The sequence below is a fragment of the Hemicordylus capensis genome, chromosome 5 (genome assembly GCF_027244095.1).
Source record: "Hemicordylus capensis ecotype Gifberg chromosome 5, rHemCap1.1.pri, whole genome shotgun sequence".
Taxonomy (NCBI): Eukaryota; Metazoa; Chordata; class Lepidosauria; order Squamata; family Cordylidae; genus Hemicordylus; species Hemicordylus capensis.
In genome coordinates, this window is record NC_069661.1 from 137,018,885 (window position 1) to 137,037,609 (window position 18,725).

Genomic DNA, 18,725 nt, shown 5'->3' on the forward strand with positions numbered 1-18,725 from the left:
CAAGTTACTGGGGAGCAGTTCACATGCAATTCAGGTTTTTCACTGCTTGTTAGAGTGTAGCCTGATTTATATCCGGAGTAACAAAAAAATCCACTATTATGTGTTCGTTCTTTGGGACAGCTTCAATATCACAGTAAAGCCTCCCATTAAACTTGCAGTAAAGCCTGCTGTGTGTAAAAGTCCCAGGTAAGTGTGTGGAGAATTGCAGCCTCAGGCAGCAAATCTAACCACATTTAGCTGGAAGTACATTTCATTGAAACCTAAAGGACTTACTAGCAAGGAAACTTAAAAATAAACTCCATTGCATTCCACTGTCTGAGATCCTTCCCTGTTAAGTACATATAGGATTGGACAGGATCAGGGATGTAAACCAAACCAAACTAATTTGTACTCCCAGCATATTTTGCTCCCTATAGGAGACCAGTAAGTCCCACTGAAGCAAGGAAGATAGGTGGGGAGAAACAGAGAAAAGAGCAAGAATTAACACCATTCCTCAGGAGAAAAAGAGAGGGGAGGGGAGAGAATGAGGAATATGCCTCTTCTTGGTAAAATTTTAAGATAGATGAGACATGTCAGGGCTCAAGGAGCTCCTGAAGCTATGCCCTAGTCTGTCTTAAAAGTTATTCTCCCTGCTCCCCATTGTAGGGCTGGTTGTGGTCTCTCACTGTACTGAGATAAAAAACACTCTCCAAAGGTGCTCAGAAGCAGGGTCATCCCTAGTGGAGTGAGGAGCTGGGGGGCAAATCACCATGTGCAGGAACTCCTTAACAGTTCATATCATTACAGAATCATACTGACTGATGACATAGTGTGAGTGAGGTTTTTGGATATGTCCAACCAGCTTGAACATATAATGCATTTTTAAAGAAATAAAAATAAAATGCACAACACATGCTTCACAGTTCTTACTCAGACTTTCTGGGTTGCAAAACAACTTGAACATAAGTGCATTTATGAATGAATGAATGAATGAATGAATATAATATAATATTGTTTGTTCCAGAAGTTTTTGTAATTTTCTGCCATGAAACAAGCCACTTACAGGGCTTTTTAGACAGTTTTTTCAAAAGGCATCAAATTTTCCAATCTGTTTCAAGTTAAATATTCAGACTTCTCAGTCTCCCCCCTCCAATCAAAGCCCTATAGCAAGAAGATCCCTATAGGTGTGGGGGGGGGGTGTGACCACAAACAGGAAATAACATCATACCTCCATTAAGCAGGCAAAGGCTGGTCTGTGCTGGGCAGAGAGAACTGCGGTGGGTAAGAGCAGCTGGCACTCAAGTTCAGGCTTCAGGGAGGCCTGCATGGAGGCCTCTCTGGAAACCCCGCCCACCCACCGATCAGCTGAGAGGCAGGGAGAGAAGGAGCTGTGTCGCGGTTTGCAGGCTACTCCGATTGTAGGCCAGAGGGCAAGGCAAGCAGGAGAGAAGGCGAACAGGGCAAGCGGCTGAGGGGCCTTGGGGCTGGGCAGGTGGGCAATGGGGTGGGGGTGGCAGGCACTGGCATGGTGCCCCCCTCAGTGGTGCCTAGGGCAGGTGCCCTGGCTGCCCTCCCACAGTTACGCCACTGGCAGCAGCATCAAGGCAGTGTGTACGCACATGCATTCAAGTGGGGCCTTCTTGGTTCAACCTGAGCGGGATCTAAAATTGACTGAATCAAGAAATGTGTGAGCGCGCACACATGTGCATGTCTTAGAGGGAACTGCTCATCAGATAATACAATTTACACAAATATCATTCATACAGATCTCCTATTCATAGGAGAGCTCTTATTCATACATCTCCTATTGAGATGTGAATAAAGCCAGTCTTGCCTTAAAAGACAAGCCATCAGACACATTCCTAAGTACCAAACCATGATTTGGCATTAAATCTGATTGAGTAATTGCATGAGTTTAGACATCACATGGAAGCTCTGCCTAGGACTAGGCTGCAGCCCCCTGATCAGTAAGAGGCCTCAATAGAGGAGGAAGCCCAGGAACTAATTCAGCAGTTGGAAAAGACTGGATGGACTTGGGGCAAAGGAGAAGTCCACCCTGGATACTATGGTGAAGATAAAGAGGAATTCATTAAGTAGCCCCACTAGTGGAGGAAGGGGTTGCCTGAGCTTTCCCCTTGCAATAAGGTACAGTATATTGTTAAATAAAAAGCATTTCCCTGTATTACTGGGTCTGATTCCATTGTTGTTCCATGATATCAATTAACCATCTGAGACTTTATAATGAAGAAAGTCTATTTTCTTCTACACTCCCCACTTGCTTCTTCATGAAGTAGAAAGTCTACTTCCTTTCTAGGTTAGGAAAAGCCAATTGGTGGGTTCTCTTGGCTTAGTTCTAACATAGTTGCTTCAGAGAACCACAGATTCTCTGAGTTGAAATGAGTTTCAGAAGCAAGTAGGTTAGAAGAAGCTAAGATTGGTTAGTTTGGACATCATGACCAATCTCAGCAATTCCTAACCTAGAAAGTAGACACTAACACTGAGATGGGAGGGGGAGAGCATGCTACCGAGGCTGAGAGATGTCACATGGAGCTCGGCATTAACAGAGGTTTCACACAACATCTGAACCCTTCCATAGTTTCTACTGTCCCTGATTAGAGGCTTTAGATTTGTTGTACAACGTTGTTGCCCTTTCTACAAAGACCTCAGGGAAGTGTCTTCTCCACAGTTTATCATTACAACAACCTTGTGATGCACATAAAGTTAAGCATTTCTGGATATACATATTGGGGTTTTTTTTAGAGCCCAAGATGGCTTTATGCCATTTAAAAAAATAGAGCAGCAGCCCTCTCACCCCAATTCCCTGGGAAACAACTCTTAAAACTGAGAGGGCTGGTTAAAAGCAGTTTTTAAGATGACAAAGGCTCCCCACTGTTCAAAAAGAAAAAGTTAAAAAAATCCATGTGGCTAACACATTCTAATTTCAGATGAGCCTATATGAATCTTTGCCAATATTCACAGGATTTTTAACTGAATGTTGTTTATTTTCCCCAATAACCAAGATCTGCATTTGGAGTTATACGGACATGACCTGTAAAGTGAGCATTTACTTGTGCTTGTGTCTATGATTACAGAAACCCTGGCTACGTGTTTATACTTTTTGGGGGTCTTTTTTCAAAATAATAATATAGCAATTTGAAAAAAACTAACCACACAGAGAAATTCATCTTGTAATATGGCTAATTTTGAAGCATTTTAGTTTAAGGTCACAATGAGGCCTTCCAGGTATAATAATTCTACTGTAACCATCAAATTATTTTAATTGCACAATAGTCCTATTCAGACATGATGTTGTACCTGCATTCAGATGTCTGTAAACAGGTAAATATTTTTGTGTAAATAATTCTACCTGCAAATGAACATGGGTACAGATCCCTTGAATGCATGATACAGATAGGAAGTGTACAACTGCATGTGCATTGAACACATAAATTGTCAATGTTTGGGAACAGGACTATAGCATCATTCCACTCACACAAATAACCAGTTCCTTGCATCATAGCCCTACTCAGATATTATATTGTGCATGCATACAGGTGTCTGTACACACGTGTATGTGCTTGTGTGAATGACTATAATATGATCTTTTAAAAAGTAAATGTGTGTACAGGCCCTCTCAATTGCAGGGAAGAGACAGGAAGTGTACTACTGTATGCATGCTGAACATAATGCGTGAATAACAATGTGTATGTACGTATACTGGACACAGATATGCATTAAACATAACATATGAATAGGGCTAATATGTTGATGTAATCTAACATGTCAAATCAAGTGAAATAAAGAGGAATGAAGCCAAGAAGTCGTTCTTGATTATCAATGATAATACATTGATAACAACTGTTTCTGTTCACCTCCAACACAGCACCTTCCAGTGACTGTTTGTTGTTACTTTTTAGATTTGTGAGCCCCTTTGGGCCAGGCAAGTCTGTGGATGGGTAGCATCCACAGATGCTTGGGAGATGGTTGGGAAAGAGAAAGAAAGATTTTGTTGCTGTTTTAAAGTTTGAATTACAATTCAAGCTGCAGAAGAATGCAAGGGCTGTAATGCTGAGACTGCATTGAAGGGAAATATAATGAATTCATATAATGAACCCCTACTCACTGACTGTAGTGATCCAACATATAAGACAGCTTTTCTTCCAGGACCCCGAGTGGGCCCCTTGGGCCCCTAGAAGAAAAGCTGTACTACATGGTGCCTGAGCAGTCCAGCTGCATCTGGGGTTACCCGGCCACCTAGGCAGCTAGGAGGACACCTTAAAACACAAAACCTTGCCTTTTAAACTCAAGCCTCTTCTGGTAATGCAAGCAGCTAGTTCAGTGCTTTGTCTGGAATGAAGGGGGCTTGTCCATATGGGTCCCAGGTAAAGGAGGAGAAGAGGACAAGGGGGAATCAACAGGCATGTCCTTGAGGGTGGGCCTCTGAGATAGGCTGGGGATTCTGTTGGTGTACTTACCACCCCGCTGTACTTCAGTCTCTCTACTTGAGCTGGTGGGGGTGGTCTTGGAGGTGGCCTTTGGCTTCTCCAAACTTATTGTTTTGGGGGATTTCAATGTCCACACTGAGGCCCCCCTAGTAGGAGTGGTTTAGGATTTCATTAGGTGTATGCATATTGGAATTTTCTCATTTTGATTTGTATCCAAATCAAAACACCCCGTTTTGTTTTGTACCCAAATTTTCTTATCTGAATCACCCATTTTGTTTTTCCGCCGAATTTTCAGAATCCAAATCCGAATCTATTTGGATTTTTAAAAAGGGTCCCAGGGCAAAAAGAGTGGATGGTTGTGGCAGTGTCCAATGGGTGGAAGCTACCACACAAATTTCAAAGGAAATGGGCAAAGGGCTATTTTTTTGTGAATTTTTTAAGTTTACGTGTTTTTAAGAATTTTCCAATAGGGAATAATGGGGATTCCAGCAAATGTATCGCTTCACATTGAGGGGAAAGGGGTGGCCCAGAGCAGAGTGTAGATTCTCTGGTAGCCTATGAGATTTTAAGTGAAAAACAAGAATCCACTCTCATATGCTACCAAAGAATCTACACTCAGAACACCACAGAAACAACAGAACCCAGCACCCCCATGGGTTAGCAACCCATGGGGGTGGTTGGTACCCTATGTGCACTACACCACCACTCACTATGGTCCACCCCGGTGCCCCCCAAGTGGAGTTATGGGGCTGCTGAAACCTCCATTATTCTCTATGAGGAAAAATCTTAAAGACGCATAAATTTTAACAAATCACAAATAATCAGCCCTTTGCCCAATTCCTTTGGAATCTGGGTGGTGGCAGACTGGCAAGCACCCATAGGGGCACTATCAGCCAACCCACTCTTCTGAACCTGAATCCATTCCCAGGATGACATGCAGTAGCCATAGCAGGCTGGGCTCAGGATGGCAACAAGGCAGGCACAGGCATTGGCATGGCATCATGGCAAGTTGAGGAATGCAATGCTGTAAACTAGTTCTCTCTCTCTCTCTCTCTCTCTCTCTCTCTCTCTCTCTCTCCAATGAGGCAGAAAGGCAGAATGGCGACTACTAACTTGCTGAATGAATTGAAAACCCTTCCTTGAACTCCCACCCCACCCTTGCCCCTTCTTCAACCCTTCCCCTGGCCAATGTGGGGTCAGTAAAGAGTGGCAAGAAGCAAAAGAGCCAGTGGGGGGAAAGGAAGGAATTGTCAGCAGGTCAGCCAATGCTTTAGGTCACCGATAGGAAGGCTGGAAGAGTGGGAAATTCAAAGATATGTCAAACACAAAATAGAGACTGACGAGATCATCACAAAATGGAGGTCCGAAACAACAAAACGTTTTGTAGCCGAAACAGGGATGTTTTGTTTTGTATATAAGACTTTTGGATCTGGAAAATGGGTGTTTTGTTTTGTCTACAAAACACCCCAAATGGACTGTTTGGGGTACAAAACGTTTTGTATCCAAAACGTTTCGCACATCCCTAGATTTCATGGCCTCCATGGCAACTTTGGGCCTATCTCAGCTGGTATCTGGCCCTACCCATATGGCAGGACATACTCTGGATCTGTTTTTTGCTGACTGGGGAATAAATGATCTGGAGGTGGGGAAGTCTTAGACAACTCCCTTGTCATGGACAGATCATCATCTGGTGGGGTTTAATTTGACCGTTCCATCTGCCCTCTGCAGAGGTGATGGACTGATTAGAATGGTCTGCCCCTGGAGGCTTATGGATCCGCTCAGTTTCCGGACAGCCCTCGGGGAGTTTCCAGTGTCCAGAGCTGGTGACTCTGTTGAGGCCCTGGTGAATCTCTGGAATGGAGAGACAGCCTGGGCTGTTGACACAGTTGGTCCTAAAGACTGTTTCTCTGCCTCCACTAGTGAAGACAGTTGGTCCTAAAGACTGTTTCTCTGCCTCCACTAGTGAAGACTAGTGGAGCTGTTTTGTGTAGCGAAGACATTGCTGCACACATCAAAGGACATAGGAAGCTGCCATATACCAAGTCAGACTATTGGTCCATCTAGCTCAGTATTGTCTACATAGACTGGCAGCAACTACTCCAAGGTTGCAGGCAGGAATCTCTCTCAGCCCTATCATCTACAGCCCGTTGTGATCAGTTTGCATGTCACTTTGCAGATAAAGTTGCTCACATCCATGCTGATTTGGACTCCAGAGTTTTGGCAGTTCCAGCAGATGTGCCTTGGGTACCATCTGGTCCTATTGTGTTGGGTTATTTTTGGTTAATGCAGCCTGAGGGTGTGGACACGGTCTTGGGCAGTGTGTGGGTGACATTGTGCACTCCTGACCCTTGCCCTTCATGGCTAATAAAAGCTGCCAGGAAGGGTACAGGCAGATGGATGGAGGTGATTATTAATGCTTCATTAAGGAAGGGCAGGATGCCATCATGCCTCAAGGAGGTGATGGTAAGACCATTATTTTAAAAGCCCTCCCTTGATCCCTCCAACCCAGACAACTATAGATCTGTCTCTAACCTTCACTTTTGGGGCACGGTGATAGAGCATGTGGTGGCATCCCAGCTGCACAGTGTCTTGGATGATATAGATTATCTGGACCCTTTTCAATTTGGCTTCCGCCCCAGATATGGGACTGAAACTGCCATGGTCGCTCTAGGGGATGACCTACACTGGGAACTAGACGGCGGGGGGAGGGATGTGCATCCCTGTTGGTTCTGCTGGACTTCTTGGTGGTGTTTGATACCATTGACCAAGGTATCCTCCTGGACCACCTCTCGAGTATGGGAATCGGAGGTATTGCTTTGGAGTGGTTTTGACCTTTAAAGCCCTTAACGGTTTGGGTCCTGTATACCTGAGGGACTGCCTACTCCCAAGGGTTGCTGCCTGCTTGACAAGGTCATCTGAAGGGGCTCTGCTCTGGGTGCCAACAGTGAGGGAGGCTCAGCTGTTGTGCCCGTGGGACTGGGCCTTCTCTGTTGCTGCCCCCAGACTCCGGAATGCTGTCTGCCCCTCTGTCTCTATCATGGTGTTTAGAAAGATTGTGAAAACTTGGCTTTTTACCCAGGCTTTTATGTGATTGCTCCACTGCTGCTTCTTTGTATTTTGTATGGTTACTTTATGCATGTATTTTAAATCTTTTTAGTTAGATTTCTGTTTTTATATTTTTGCTTAATATTTTAATTGTGAAATTTTTATAGTCTTGTTTTAATTCTTCTATGTGGACTGCCTTGGGATTGTTTTTAGTGAAAGGCGGTATATAAATTTAACAATAAATAAAAATAAAATAAATGACAATGCTTTCAAGAGTCATAAATGCATTCATGAACACCCTATTTTTCCAGAGGTTTGTATGACTGTTTTCAGATAAACTTATCACTGGGCAGATCTTTTTCACATATGTAAACACTAGGCCTGCGCATCAGAATGTTCAACTCAATCAGAAATGCTCTATCCCTCTGGAGCTGAATGGAGGCGGATGCTCCCAGTGAAGCTAGTGCCAAATAGTACTTGCTATTTCCATTACAGGTAGAGGTGTGTGTGAGTCTTTTCACCAGAATCAGAAGCCGCAAATGCAACAACAGGAGGCTGAAATTCAGATGCCAGGAAGGCGCGCCAGGAGGCTACTATACACAAGGAAGGCATGTGGGGACACCTGGAAATTGTAGTTCCCAGGTGTTCCCACATGCCTTGCAGCCTCTGATTCCATGAGCGCTGGAAATAGCAAGAACTGCCTGGTGCTGGCCATGCTGAGAACGCACACCTCCACATGGTGCTTTAAGATGGTGCATTTCTGTCTGACATTCCAACACAGGCCTAGTAAGTGTTGTAGAATAATTACTTATCCTCTGTAAGTATTCGAATAGGAAGCCAACTTTAACTGAGAAACAGTTAATTTAACTGTGTTTAATTATTACAAATTAAACACAGGCCAAGGAAACAATAAACAGACTCTCTTATGCAAGAGAGGGAGAACATCTCTGTTTGAATTCAAGACCTCTCTGTTTGAATTCAAGGCAACACGTGAAGAGGAAACAAACAAACACAGTGGCTCCAGCCCCAAGCCAGTACACAAACACATTCAAATATATACAAGCATGTCTTAGATTAAGAACAGAGACAATGTCTATAGCAAATCCCAATAATCCCCTGCTCATTGTCTCATTGTCATCATTAATCCCAGTGCCTCTTGCAAATTCTGAAATTGTCCTCTGGCTAGAGGCTTTGTAAGAATGTCTTTTCTGTGGCACAGTATTTTAGCTGGATCAAATTTTTGTCTTGTAAGTCTCTCACAAAGTGATATTTAGTGTCAATATGTTTTCTCATATGTATAGTTTTGTCATTTTGTGAGAAGAGAATGCAACTCTGCTTATCCTCACACATGGTAAATGGTGTTGGTGCAGTTATCTCAAAGTCCAAAGTCCAAAGTCTGGACTTATAATGCTCTTATACAAACCTATGGTGTGGCCACATCTGGAGTACTGCATACAGTTCTCATCAATGTTTCTTAAGAAGGACATTGTAGAACTGGAAAAGATGGCAATCAAGATGCCAAGATGCATCAGGGGCCTGGAGACCTTCCCTATGAGGCAAGGCTACAGCTTCTGGGCTTTTTAACCCAGAGGACAAGTCTATCAATGGCTACTAGTCTAGGGCCACTTCCAGCCTCAGAAGCAAGATGCCTCCAAATACCAGTAGCAGGGGAGCAACAGCAGGAAAGGGCATGCCCTCACCTCTTGCCTGTGGGCTTCTCAGAGGCATCTGGTGAGCCACTGTGTGAAACAGCATGCTGTACTAGATAGGCCTTGGGCCTGCTCCAACAGGGCTGTTCTTATGTTCTTATGAGTCTATGCAACCATAAAATCTCTTGACAAGCTTATCCTGCAGAAACATATTCTACCTTAGCTGAAAAGAGGGTGACAATGAACTGTTTCTTACTCATCCAAGAAATCACTCCTCCTCCATAAAAGAATATATTTTCACAGGTTGATTGTTTACAATCTTTGTCCTCAGTCCAGCTGGCATCCATATAACCTACCAGTCTGGTTTCCTTACTGTCAGGTAGCAGCAACTCTAAATCTGCCTTTAGATATTGTCTGATTCTTTTAACTGCAGTCCAGTCTCTCTTTGTTGGCGAGTTCACTCTTCTGCACAATATCCTAACCACTGCTGCAGTGTGTGTGTGTGTGTGTACACACTGGAAGTATATATACACACACACATTCCAATTCCCATTTTGTATTTGTTATTAACTTCCAATGGTTCACTGAATTCTCTTTCTCCCAGAAAACCAACTTCCATTGGGGTGTTTACTTTATTTGCGTCTGTCCACCCAAGACATTCAATTAAGCCTGCAATCTTTTGTTTTGTATTTAGAGTAAAACTCCCATCTCCTCGCCTTTTTGCTTGAATTCCTAGATAATAGATTTCTCCAAGATCTTTAATTTCCTGCTTAAACCTTTCACTAACTCATCATGATCTGTCTTATCTTGATGGCACACTATCAGGTCGTCCACATATATTAGAATATAGCCACCCACCAGCCTTATGCTGGGGGAGGGGTGGCATTTTGCCTCACCCCACCTTAGAGCCAGCACATGGCAAGTGACATTGGTCCTTTGCCCCTGAAGGGGGTGGGGCTAGGCTGCCACTACCTGCCCATGCTCCTGAGGCTTCAGTCTATCCAAGACTGTGTGGGGAGGCCTAGCACAACCGGTGACAATTTTCAGTGGCAGTGGTAGTGGCTCTCTTCAACAGGTGTTTTCAGGCCTCCGGGCAAGAGGCGGCAGCCCAGGATCATACTTGGAAGCGATGTGAGTATGGATGTGCATGGAACCAGTTCAGAGGCCTTAATCAGCCTCCAAACCAGTTCAAACAACCACTGTTTCCACCAGTTCAAAGGTGGAGGAGTTGACTTTAGGGTGGGGGAGGGTGCACTTACCCCTCCCTCCACTTCCCCCCTGCCGTCACTTTACTGCAAACTGGTCTGGCTGGGCGGCAGTGTGCCTCCCTGCCACCCTGTCTGCTCCTTGGTCCGGAAGTAAGTGGGAGTACCCTCAGCAACATTTTCCCACTCTGACAGAGCACTTCCAGAGCACAGGCGAGCTTCAAAAGTATTAACACTCTCACACAGATGAGCCCATGCTTCAGGATTAGTGCATTGGCTAGTGTGGCATGGGTGCTGATGTTAGGCATTATGTCAGCTTATGATTCAAATGTTTGCACATATTTTTAAAAATGGTGGAAGTCAAATTTAGATCTTAGATCACACCTCTAAATCAGCTATTTGAATCCATGCACTGGGGAAACCTATGTCTTCAAATTGTATGTGCTTGTTTTAAGGAACAGAAGGAAAGGACCCAGAAATAACCCACCTAAAAACTTACATTTTAACAGCCTAAAGACTTAAATTTTAAAAATATGCATGGAACATTAAAAACTATCTAATTTATAAATGGTGGAAGTATGCAATACCTCCAAATTTCATAGAGTAAAAAGGTAATATAAAGATAAATATTTAATAAACACTCTCTTCTAACACTTTAATGTGTACAATGTATATAAAAATGTAAAAACATGTTACTATAGGAAACAAATATAGAGCAACAAATGGGTAAGGTGAGAATTTGTCCAATATGAACAGAAGCAGGATCCAGATGTCCTTAAATCAGATGAAGATGTGAATTCTGTATCTTATGGGGCATTGACAACAATTGCAGGTCATCTATAGGGAATGTCCTTCCTTTTCTACCATAGCCAAACGCATTTCGGCCTATAATAGGCCTTCCTCAGTGGCATGATTATAAAGGAGTTATTGTAGTTCCCCAAGTAGCAGTTATGCTATTATGTCGAGCCAGGGGTATTGCTAGGGGAGAGGGGCCCCGTGTTCACCACTGTCCCCACGGCCCCTTGGGGGATAATGAAGAAAATAGGGAGGGTGGAGCTGGGGGGCCATCAGGAGTTGGAGGGCCTGGGTTCGTTGAACCCATCCACTCAATGATAGCTATACCCCTGTGTGGAGCCAGATGTCTGATTTGTGATTAACAAACTTTCAAACTTTCTTTGCTATAGATTTAGATATCTTGCCAGCATGGCCATTTGCTTGTGTTCTCTAGGTACAACAGCTCCATGCTAATTAGACAGCTTTTCTACTGCTCTTTACTCCCTATATATGGAGTAATCTCTATCTTTTAAAAAATTAATTAGCTTTCCTTCTTCTAATCACATATTTTTCTAGTAGGGAACCCAATTCTTCTAATCCAATACAAAAATCAATAGACTTATAATAACACAATATTGATCCTTTTTAGCATTCCCGTGACACCAAGTCTGAGAACACTGTACAAAATGGTCATCATCACTCCTTTCATTTGTGAGTATCTGCAGCTGCTCTATTTTTTGTGCTATACACTAAAAATAGAACTACCCGTGCTGCGAGTCCACAGGAAGGCTAATTAAGGAGTTGCTAAACAGTGTTTCTCCCCGGTAAGCAAAATGAGAGATGAGAACACTGGCTAACATCCATGCTAATCCATCAGAGTACATATGTCCCTATGGCCTTTCACAATCAATCAACCCTACTTTACTGAATCATCAGATATTTACTTTCCAGAAAAATTAATGTAAATATATCTATCAGATTGCTGCGTTAAGCAAAAGCACAACACTGCTTCTCTTTCATGGCAAAGCAGCACCTTTTGTAGTTTCTCTTTTGTAGTTACCTTTTGTAGTTTCCTTTTGTAGTTACCTTTTGTAGTTACCTTTTGTAGTTACCTTTTGTAGTTTACCTTTTGTCACCTTTTGTAGTTTCTCCTCATTTATCGGAGGAGAGAAACTGTCCTGCCCAGCATAGCCTGTCTCCAGTGGCTGTTGCTGGGATTTTCTTTTTGTTAATTGTTTTTAAGATTGTGAGCCCTTTTGGAACTAGGAACTCTTTTCTTATACCTTTGCTATGTTGATGGGTTATCTTCCTTTTTTTGTTAAAAAGTAGAACATAAATATTTTGTTAAATAGTGGTACATAACAAAGAGGCGAGACTCACAATTGGTGAGACTCGCCAAAATGAGGTCAGTGGAGAAAGCAGGCTTTGACTGCCGGCTCCATCATGGAACCAGCGGAAGCTGCGGGGATCGGGGGCCGTGCAGCCCCCGGAAGTTCCAGAATGCCCCGCGGGAGTGCGTAGGGCATCCTGGAGAGACCCCCAGGGTCGGGAGGCTTGTTTCAATACACTATCACAAAGACGAGGTTAACGAAGCACTTGCTCTGTTAACCTCGGCTAAGGGGAAGGCTACCTAAGCAGTTGACCCGCTTTGAGGATCAAAGCACTCACGCTTTGGCTCACGCTCGCCCCAAAGCGGGCTAGGCTCCCTTAGTCCACTTTTTGGCGTTCATGAGAATAGCCTCAACATGTGCAGCACTACAGTCTCAGCCAACATGTAATCATTATCATGTCATGAAGCTTCATTAATCTAATCTCACATAATACATTCATCATCTCAGAATCTTGTTCTCTGTGTTTCTGGATAGGAGTTGCTTCTATTTGTAAAGTTCCTTACTGCTACAAACAGACAAGCACATCTCACTGGAAAGACGCATGTTTGTTCTCTTTCATGCCTTCGCCTGAGACTCAGAAGCTTGTACACAGGAAGTTTAAGTCACCTGATATTCTTCTTTTTATCTGCTTCCAGATAACAAACATACTGACTTCAAATTAACTGATACCTTTTCCCTATGCTTTGCTGCTGAAAGCATAGGATCCTTTGGCTCATAGCTTCCACATCCCTGCATCAAAATAGCTTTGAAGATATGTGACCATCACAAATCCCAAACCAAAAGCAACCAAAGGAAAGGCAGACATTCTTCAGAGCAGAACCTACCAAACTGACAATTTTTTAAAAAGTTTAAAACATTGTTTAAAAAACCCTGACAATGAACGAATTCACAAAATTGAAGTAACAACAGAAGAAAATAAATGACAATGGAAAATTACTCAAAGTAGTCCCATTGAAATTAAAGGGACAAGTTAAGCATTGCTTACTTGTCTACTTTGAATAATTTCCCTCATCATGTCAGCCAATATTTATGTTATGCACAAAGAGGATCTTTCAAGAATGGATATTCTTAACGGTATAAACATTATAGTGCCTTTTAATCATTGCAAATTGGTTGGCAAGAAAGCTTCAAAACCTAGGTAAATGTTATCATAGTAAAACCTCCTTCACCCTGCAGAGTCCAAAATTCATTTTGCAAGGCAGTGTTTTGCTTAATCTGAAACTATTTCCCAAATACAAATAATTAATATGGGGGATAACATGCTAAAAGGGAAGACACACATACTCTGAGCTTTTTACATGTCAAGTTTTCAATACTATGCTCAAAATGGAAATATATCATGTATCAAAGGGAAGAGAGGAGACATCGTCTTGACCACAAATAATGGCTGGCTAGTGAGCCAAGGCTAAATTGGAGTATCCCTGCAAATAAACAATAAATTGCAGTCATCCATCATCTCTCCTTGTGATAAGTGAGTGCAAAACAAATACTCTTGCCGTCTTAGCCTGACAGAAATAGTCACATGGCAAATTATGGCTGATAACAATAGCCAACATTCTGATTAATGCTACATTTGTGCAAGGCTGTTGCACTCATGCAAGGCTGTTGCACTAGATAGTTGTGATGAGCTTGCTTTACAGACCAGTGTTGTGCTCGTACAAAAATGTTTGTGCTAGTGTGCAAAGGTGCACAACCTCATGTTTTGCAGGGAACTTCTGCAAGCACTAGAGCACAATTTCAGAAATCCCTGTGATTTAGTGCAGCTACACTATTTTCTTGCACTAGGGCAACTTTGTTCATGTGCAAGCGCAGCATTAGTCAGGATATCAGCCAAAGTTCCCAATTTTAACTTCTCCTTCACTGGCTTTACTGTTCTGCTGCCCTAATTCATTTGCAGTTGTAAACAACTTCACAAGTTGTTTATAGAACCAGTTCATTAAAGGAACCAAAAGCTCCTTGAGATGAGCTTGATAAAGGAGACAAAATTCATTTTGCAAGCTCATTCAGTGATAAGTGACTCATACCTAAAACTCATCAGATGTTATTCTGATATGGTTTACAAAACAGCAGTTCACACAAATATTAATAGAAAAGAAGAGATTTGCCTACCTCTGTGTGTGGCATCGGATTAAATCCACAGAGGTTACACACAACATTCTTGCATTCTGTACATGTATTATAGTTGGGAGGATCCTTAGAACAAAGGTTTAACTCAGTTTTACAGAGAGGGCAAGCAGATGTTGGCAGTGAAGGATGCAGTGTTTCTGGTGGAGGAGCACTTTGCTTAACTTCAACAGCTGGAGGCTTGGTATCTTTGGCAGTCAAAGGCTTCTTCTCCATCACTGCATCTTCAGTGGAGATGCCTTCCATTTTGGGTGGTTCTGATTTTTCTGTTACAGGAGGTTTGGTTTCTTTTTTCATGGGTGTTGCTTTGGGAGATGGTTGAGCTTGACAGATGTCTTTCTGTGAGGCTGAGAGTTGTGAAGAAGGAGGGGGTTGCTTTGATGGGGACCCAGGTGGAGGATCCTGTGGCTGGCCTGCCGTGGAGATTAAATTGGAAGCCTGACTAAAAATTGATGCACCAAATCCAAAGAGTTTCCCAGTAACTGTTTCTTGAGGGGTTGTTGGCTGTGGTTTAGGGGCATCAGTAATACCTCCCACATTAAGACTGAAGCGCCTAGATTGTTCTGGTGTTTTGTGAGACTGCTGAAGCTGAGGTTGTGGCTGGGCTTGGGTGGGTTTGGGGCCTGTAGTGGTTGGCTGTCCTTTAAAGGCCTGCTTGGTATCTGGTTTAGGACTCATTTGACGTTGCATTTTCTTAGGGTCTTCTTTTACTTCCACTGGCTCAGCTTGCTTTTGGGTTTTAGCATCCAACTCAGCTCCAGGCTGAGAAACAAGTTTGGGATCAGATTTCTGTTGAGACACTTGAGGTGAAGTTTTGGAATCTGGAGGAGCAGCTTTATCTACAGCTGGAGGTGCACCTTGAGATAGCTTGTTATCCTCTGGTCTCTGAGAATGCACCATTTTTTGTTGTGTTGCTGAAGTTTTGGGACCAGGTGAATCTTGTTTGCTATCTGATGGAGAAGCATCACTTGCAAGTTTCTGAATACTAGATTGTTTTTGTTTATCTTCAACAAATGTTGGTTTGGCCGGGTCACATTTAGGGGTGGATTCTATTAGCTGAGAATCAGCAATAGGAGCCTTTGATTGATAAGTGGTTATGGTTGGCTGTTTTGTCTCTGTTGGTGGCTTTTTGTGTTCTGCTGACTGAGGCTTTAGAGGAACTTCTTTCTTTTGCATAGGCTGCTGAGGTTGAGAAGGTGGTTTAGTTCCCGAAGCTGGAGCAAGCATCTTTTGTTTGGATGCAGAGGGCTTTGGTCCAGAGCCATGAACTGGAGCTAAGTCACCACCTAAAGCTCTTTGCATCTGGCAGTTCAAACAAAGCCATTCTTTAACCTGTATGAATAACAAAAAATGAATCAGAATAGCCAGTTCAATTGTATATATTATTGGCATTAGCTGTCTACATCATCACCATTAACAACAAATATTTATATACCACTTTTCAACTAAGTTTCCAAATTTCCAAATACATAGAGAAATAATAAATATATAAGATGGCTTCCTGTCCCCAAAGGGCTCACAATCTAAAAAGAAACATAAGCGAGACACCAGCAACAGTCACTGGAAGTACTGTGCTGGAGGTGGATAGGTCAGTTACTCTCCCCCTGCATAAATAAAGAGAATCACCATGTAAAAAGGTGCCTCTTTGCCCAGGCATGGGCAGGCATGGCTGACACAGAAATAGAAGCTAACTTTTAAATTCCTAATTGAACAAGCCACAGTAGTGGTGGGGGGAAAGAGAGAGGTGAGCAGTGTGCCCTGCATGCTGTCAGGGGCCAGCCCTCAAGTCACATTTTTTTTTAAAAAACACATCATGAATCAGGAAGGATATAGCAATGACAGTACTTGGGTACAATGCGGTCAGTGACTGACTAATATCAATTAGATTTTGTGGACAACCCTTTAACATGACAGTTCTTCAAGTCTGTGCCCCAACAGCTGATGCAGAAGAAGAGGAAGTTGATGAGTTTTATGCTCAAGTTCAGTCTGAAATTGACAGAACATGCAAGCAAGATGTTATGCTGGTGGTTGGAGACTGGAATGCCAATGTTGGAAAAGGTAAGGAGGAAAACACAGTCGGCCTATATGGCCTAGGAAACAGAAACGAAGCAGGAGAACGACTTATTAATTTCTGCCGAGCCAATGATCTCTTCATTGCTAACACATTCTTCAAACAACCAAAGCAGCGGCTATACACATGGACATCACCAGAAGGAGTACATCTGGTGATGATTACAAATTGATTACATTATTAGTGCAACAAGGTGGAAGAGCTCAGTTATAACAGCAAAGACATGGCCGGGGGCCGACTGTGGGACCAGTCACGAACTGCTCATGTGCAAGTTCCAAGTCAAGCTAAAGCAGAAAAACAAAGCTACCCAGCTTCCATGATATGATACTGAGAATGTTCCCACCATTTTCAAGGAGAACATCAGGAACTGCTTTGAAGTTCTAAACCTCATTGATAGGGAACTAGAGGAACTGTGGAATGAAATCAAAGAAGTTGTTAAGGACGAATGTGAAAAGAGACTGCCAAAGACCAAGAAACAGAAGAAAGTAAAATGGATGTCAGAACAGATGGTGGAAATTGCCAAGAAGAGGAGAGAAGTCAAAGTCAAGAAAGATAAAGACCTCAGGAAGGAACTTAATAGGGAATTTCAGAATGCTGTTAGAAGAGACAAGGAGCAATACTACAATGACATCTGTATCTTGAGGATGGAAATAGACACAGAAAAACAAGGCAAGTTTTCCAAAAGATCTGAACTCAGAGGGAGGTTCCAACCTTGAACTGGCATGTTAAGGGATGCCAAAGAACAGATAGTAATTGACTCAGAGAAGATCAAACAGAAATGGAAGGGGTATAATGAAAATCTGTACAGCAGGGATGTCAACATCCAAGATACTCTAGAAGATATTCCCTACTACTTGCAAGAACTTCTAGTATGGGAAGATGAAGTTAGATCAGCGCTGCGGTCATTACCAAGTCAGAAGGCTACAGGAAATGATGGAATAGCAACAGAAATATGGCAGGCAACAGAAGAAGAATCAGTCAAGGCTCTAACCAAACTATGCCAGCAAATTTTGAGAACAACGCAGTGGCCAAAAGATTGGAAGAGGTCAGTCTACACACCCATACCAAAGAAGGAGACCTAAGAGATTGTGCAAACCATCGCACAATATCCTTAATTTCACATGCTAGCAAAATAATGCTCAGGATCATCCAATGCAGGTTAGAGCCCTATATGGAAAGGGAAATGCTGCTTTCAGAAAAGGTCGGGGAACAAGAGACATCATTGCTGAGGCATGCTGGATAATTGAAAAAGCCAAAGAATACCAGAAAGAAGTCAATATGTGCTTTATTGACTACAGAAAAGCCTTTGATTGCGTTGACCATATCAAGCTGTAGTATGAAAACGTTAGGAAAATGAGTGTCCCAGAACATCTCATTGTGCTCATGAGAAACCTATACACAGGACAGGAAGCCACAGTTCAGACGGAACATAGTGAAACAGACTGGTTCCAGATCGGCAAAGGAATAAGACAAGGCTGTATACTTTCTCCTTCTTTATTCAATGTATATGCTAAACATATACTGCTAGAAGCTGGATTGGAGGAAGATGAGCGTGGTTTTAAAGTTAGAGGAAGAAACATCAACAACCTGAGCTATGCTGATGACACCACTCTGATAGCTAAGAATGTGGATGATCTGCAAGCTCTAGTAATGAAAGTCAAGGAGCACAGTGAAAAAATGGGACTACAACTAATAGGACTACATTATGTAAAGAAAACTGAACTAATGACAACAGGTGCAGCAACCAGCCTCAGAATTGACTATGAAGATATTGAAGTAGTGGACAGCTTCTGCCTTTTAGGATCAACCTTCAACAGTAAAGGATCCAGCAGTCAAGAAATACGCCGCAGACTAGCAATTGGTAGGGTTGCAATGAAGGCCTTGGAAAGGATATTTAGATGCTGTGACATGTCTACACCTACAAAGATTAGAATCATTCGGACAATGGCTTTTCCTGTGACACTCTATGGACTATGAAGAAGCAAGAAAGAAAAAGCATTGACACTTTTGAACTTTGGTGCTGGAGAAGACTTCTGAGGATA

The 18,725-nt window shown here is 42.7% G+C and overlaps 1 protein-coding gene across 12 annotated transcripts in view; it reads right to left on the reverse strand.

Moving 5' to 3' along the window:
* Window positions 1-18,725, reverse strand: part of PCLO (piccolo presynaptic cytomatrix protein) — a 381,716-nt gene that overhangs the window by 319,830 nt on the left and 43,161 nt on the right. For all 12 annotated transcript variants that reach the window (XM_053252849.1, XM_053252847.1, XM_053252845.1 and 9 more), the window contains exon 3: window positions 14,598-15,944. In XM_053252849.1, coding sequence (XP_053108824.1) covers window positions 14,598-15,944 — 1,347 coding nt within the window. The remainder of the gene's footprint in view (window positions 1-14,597; window positions 15,945-18,725) is intronic.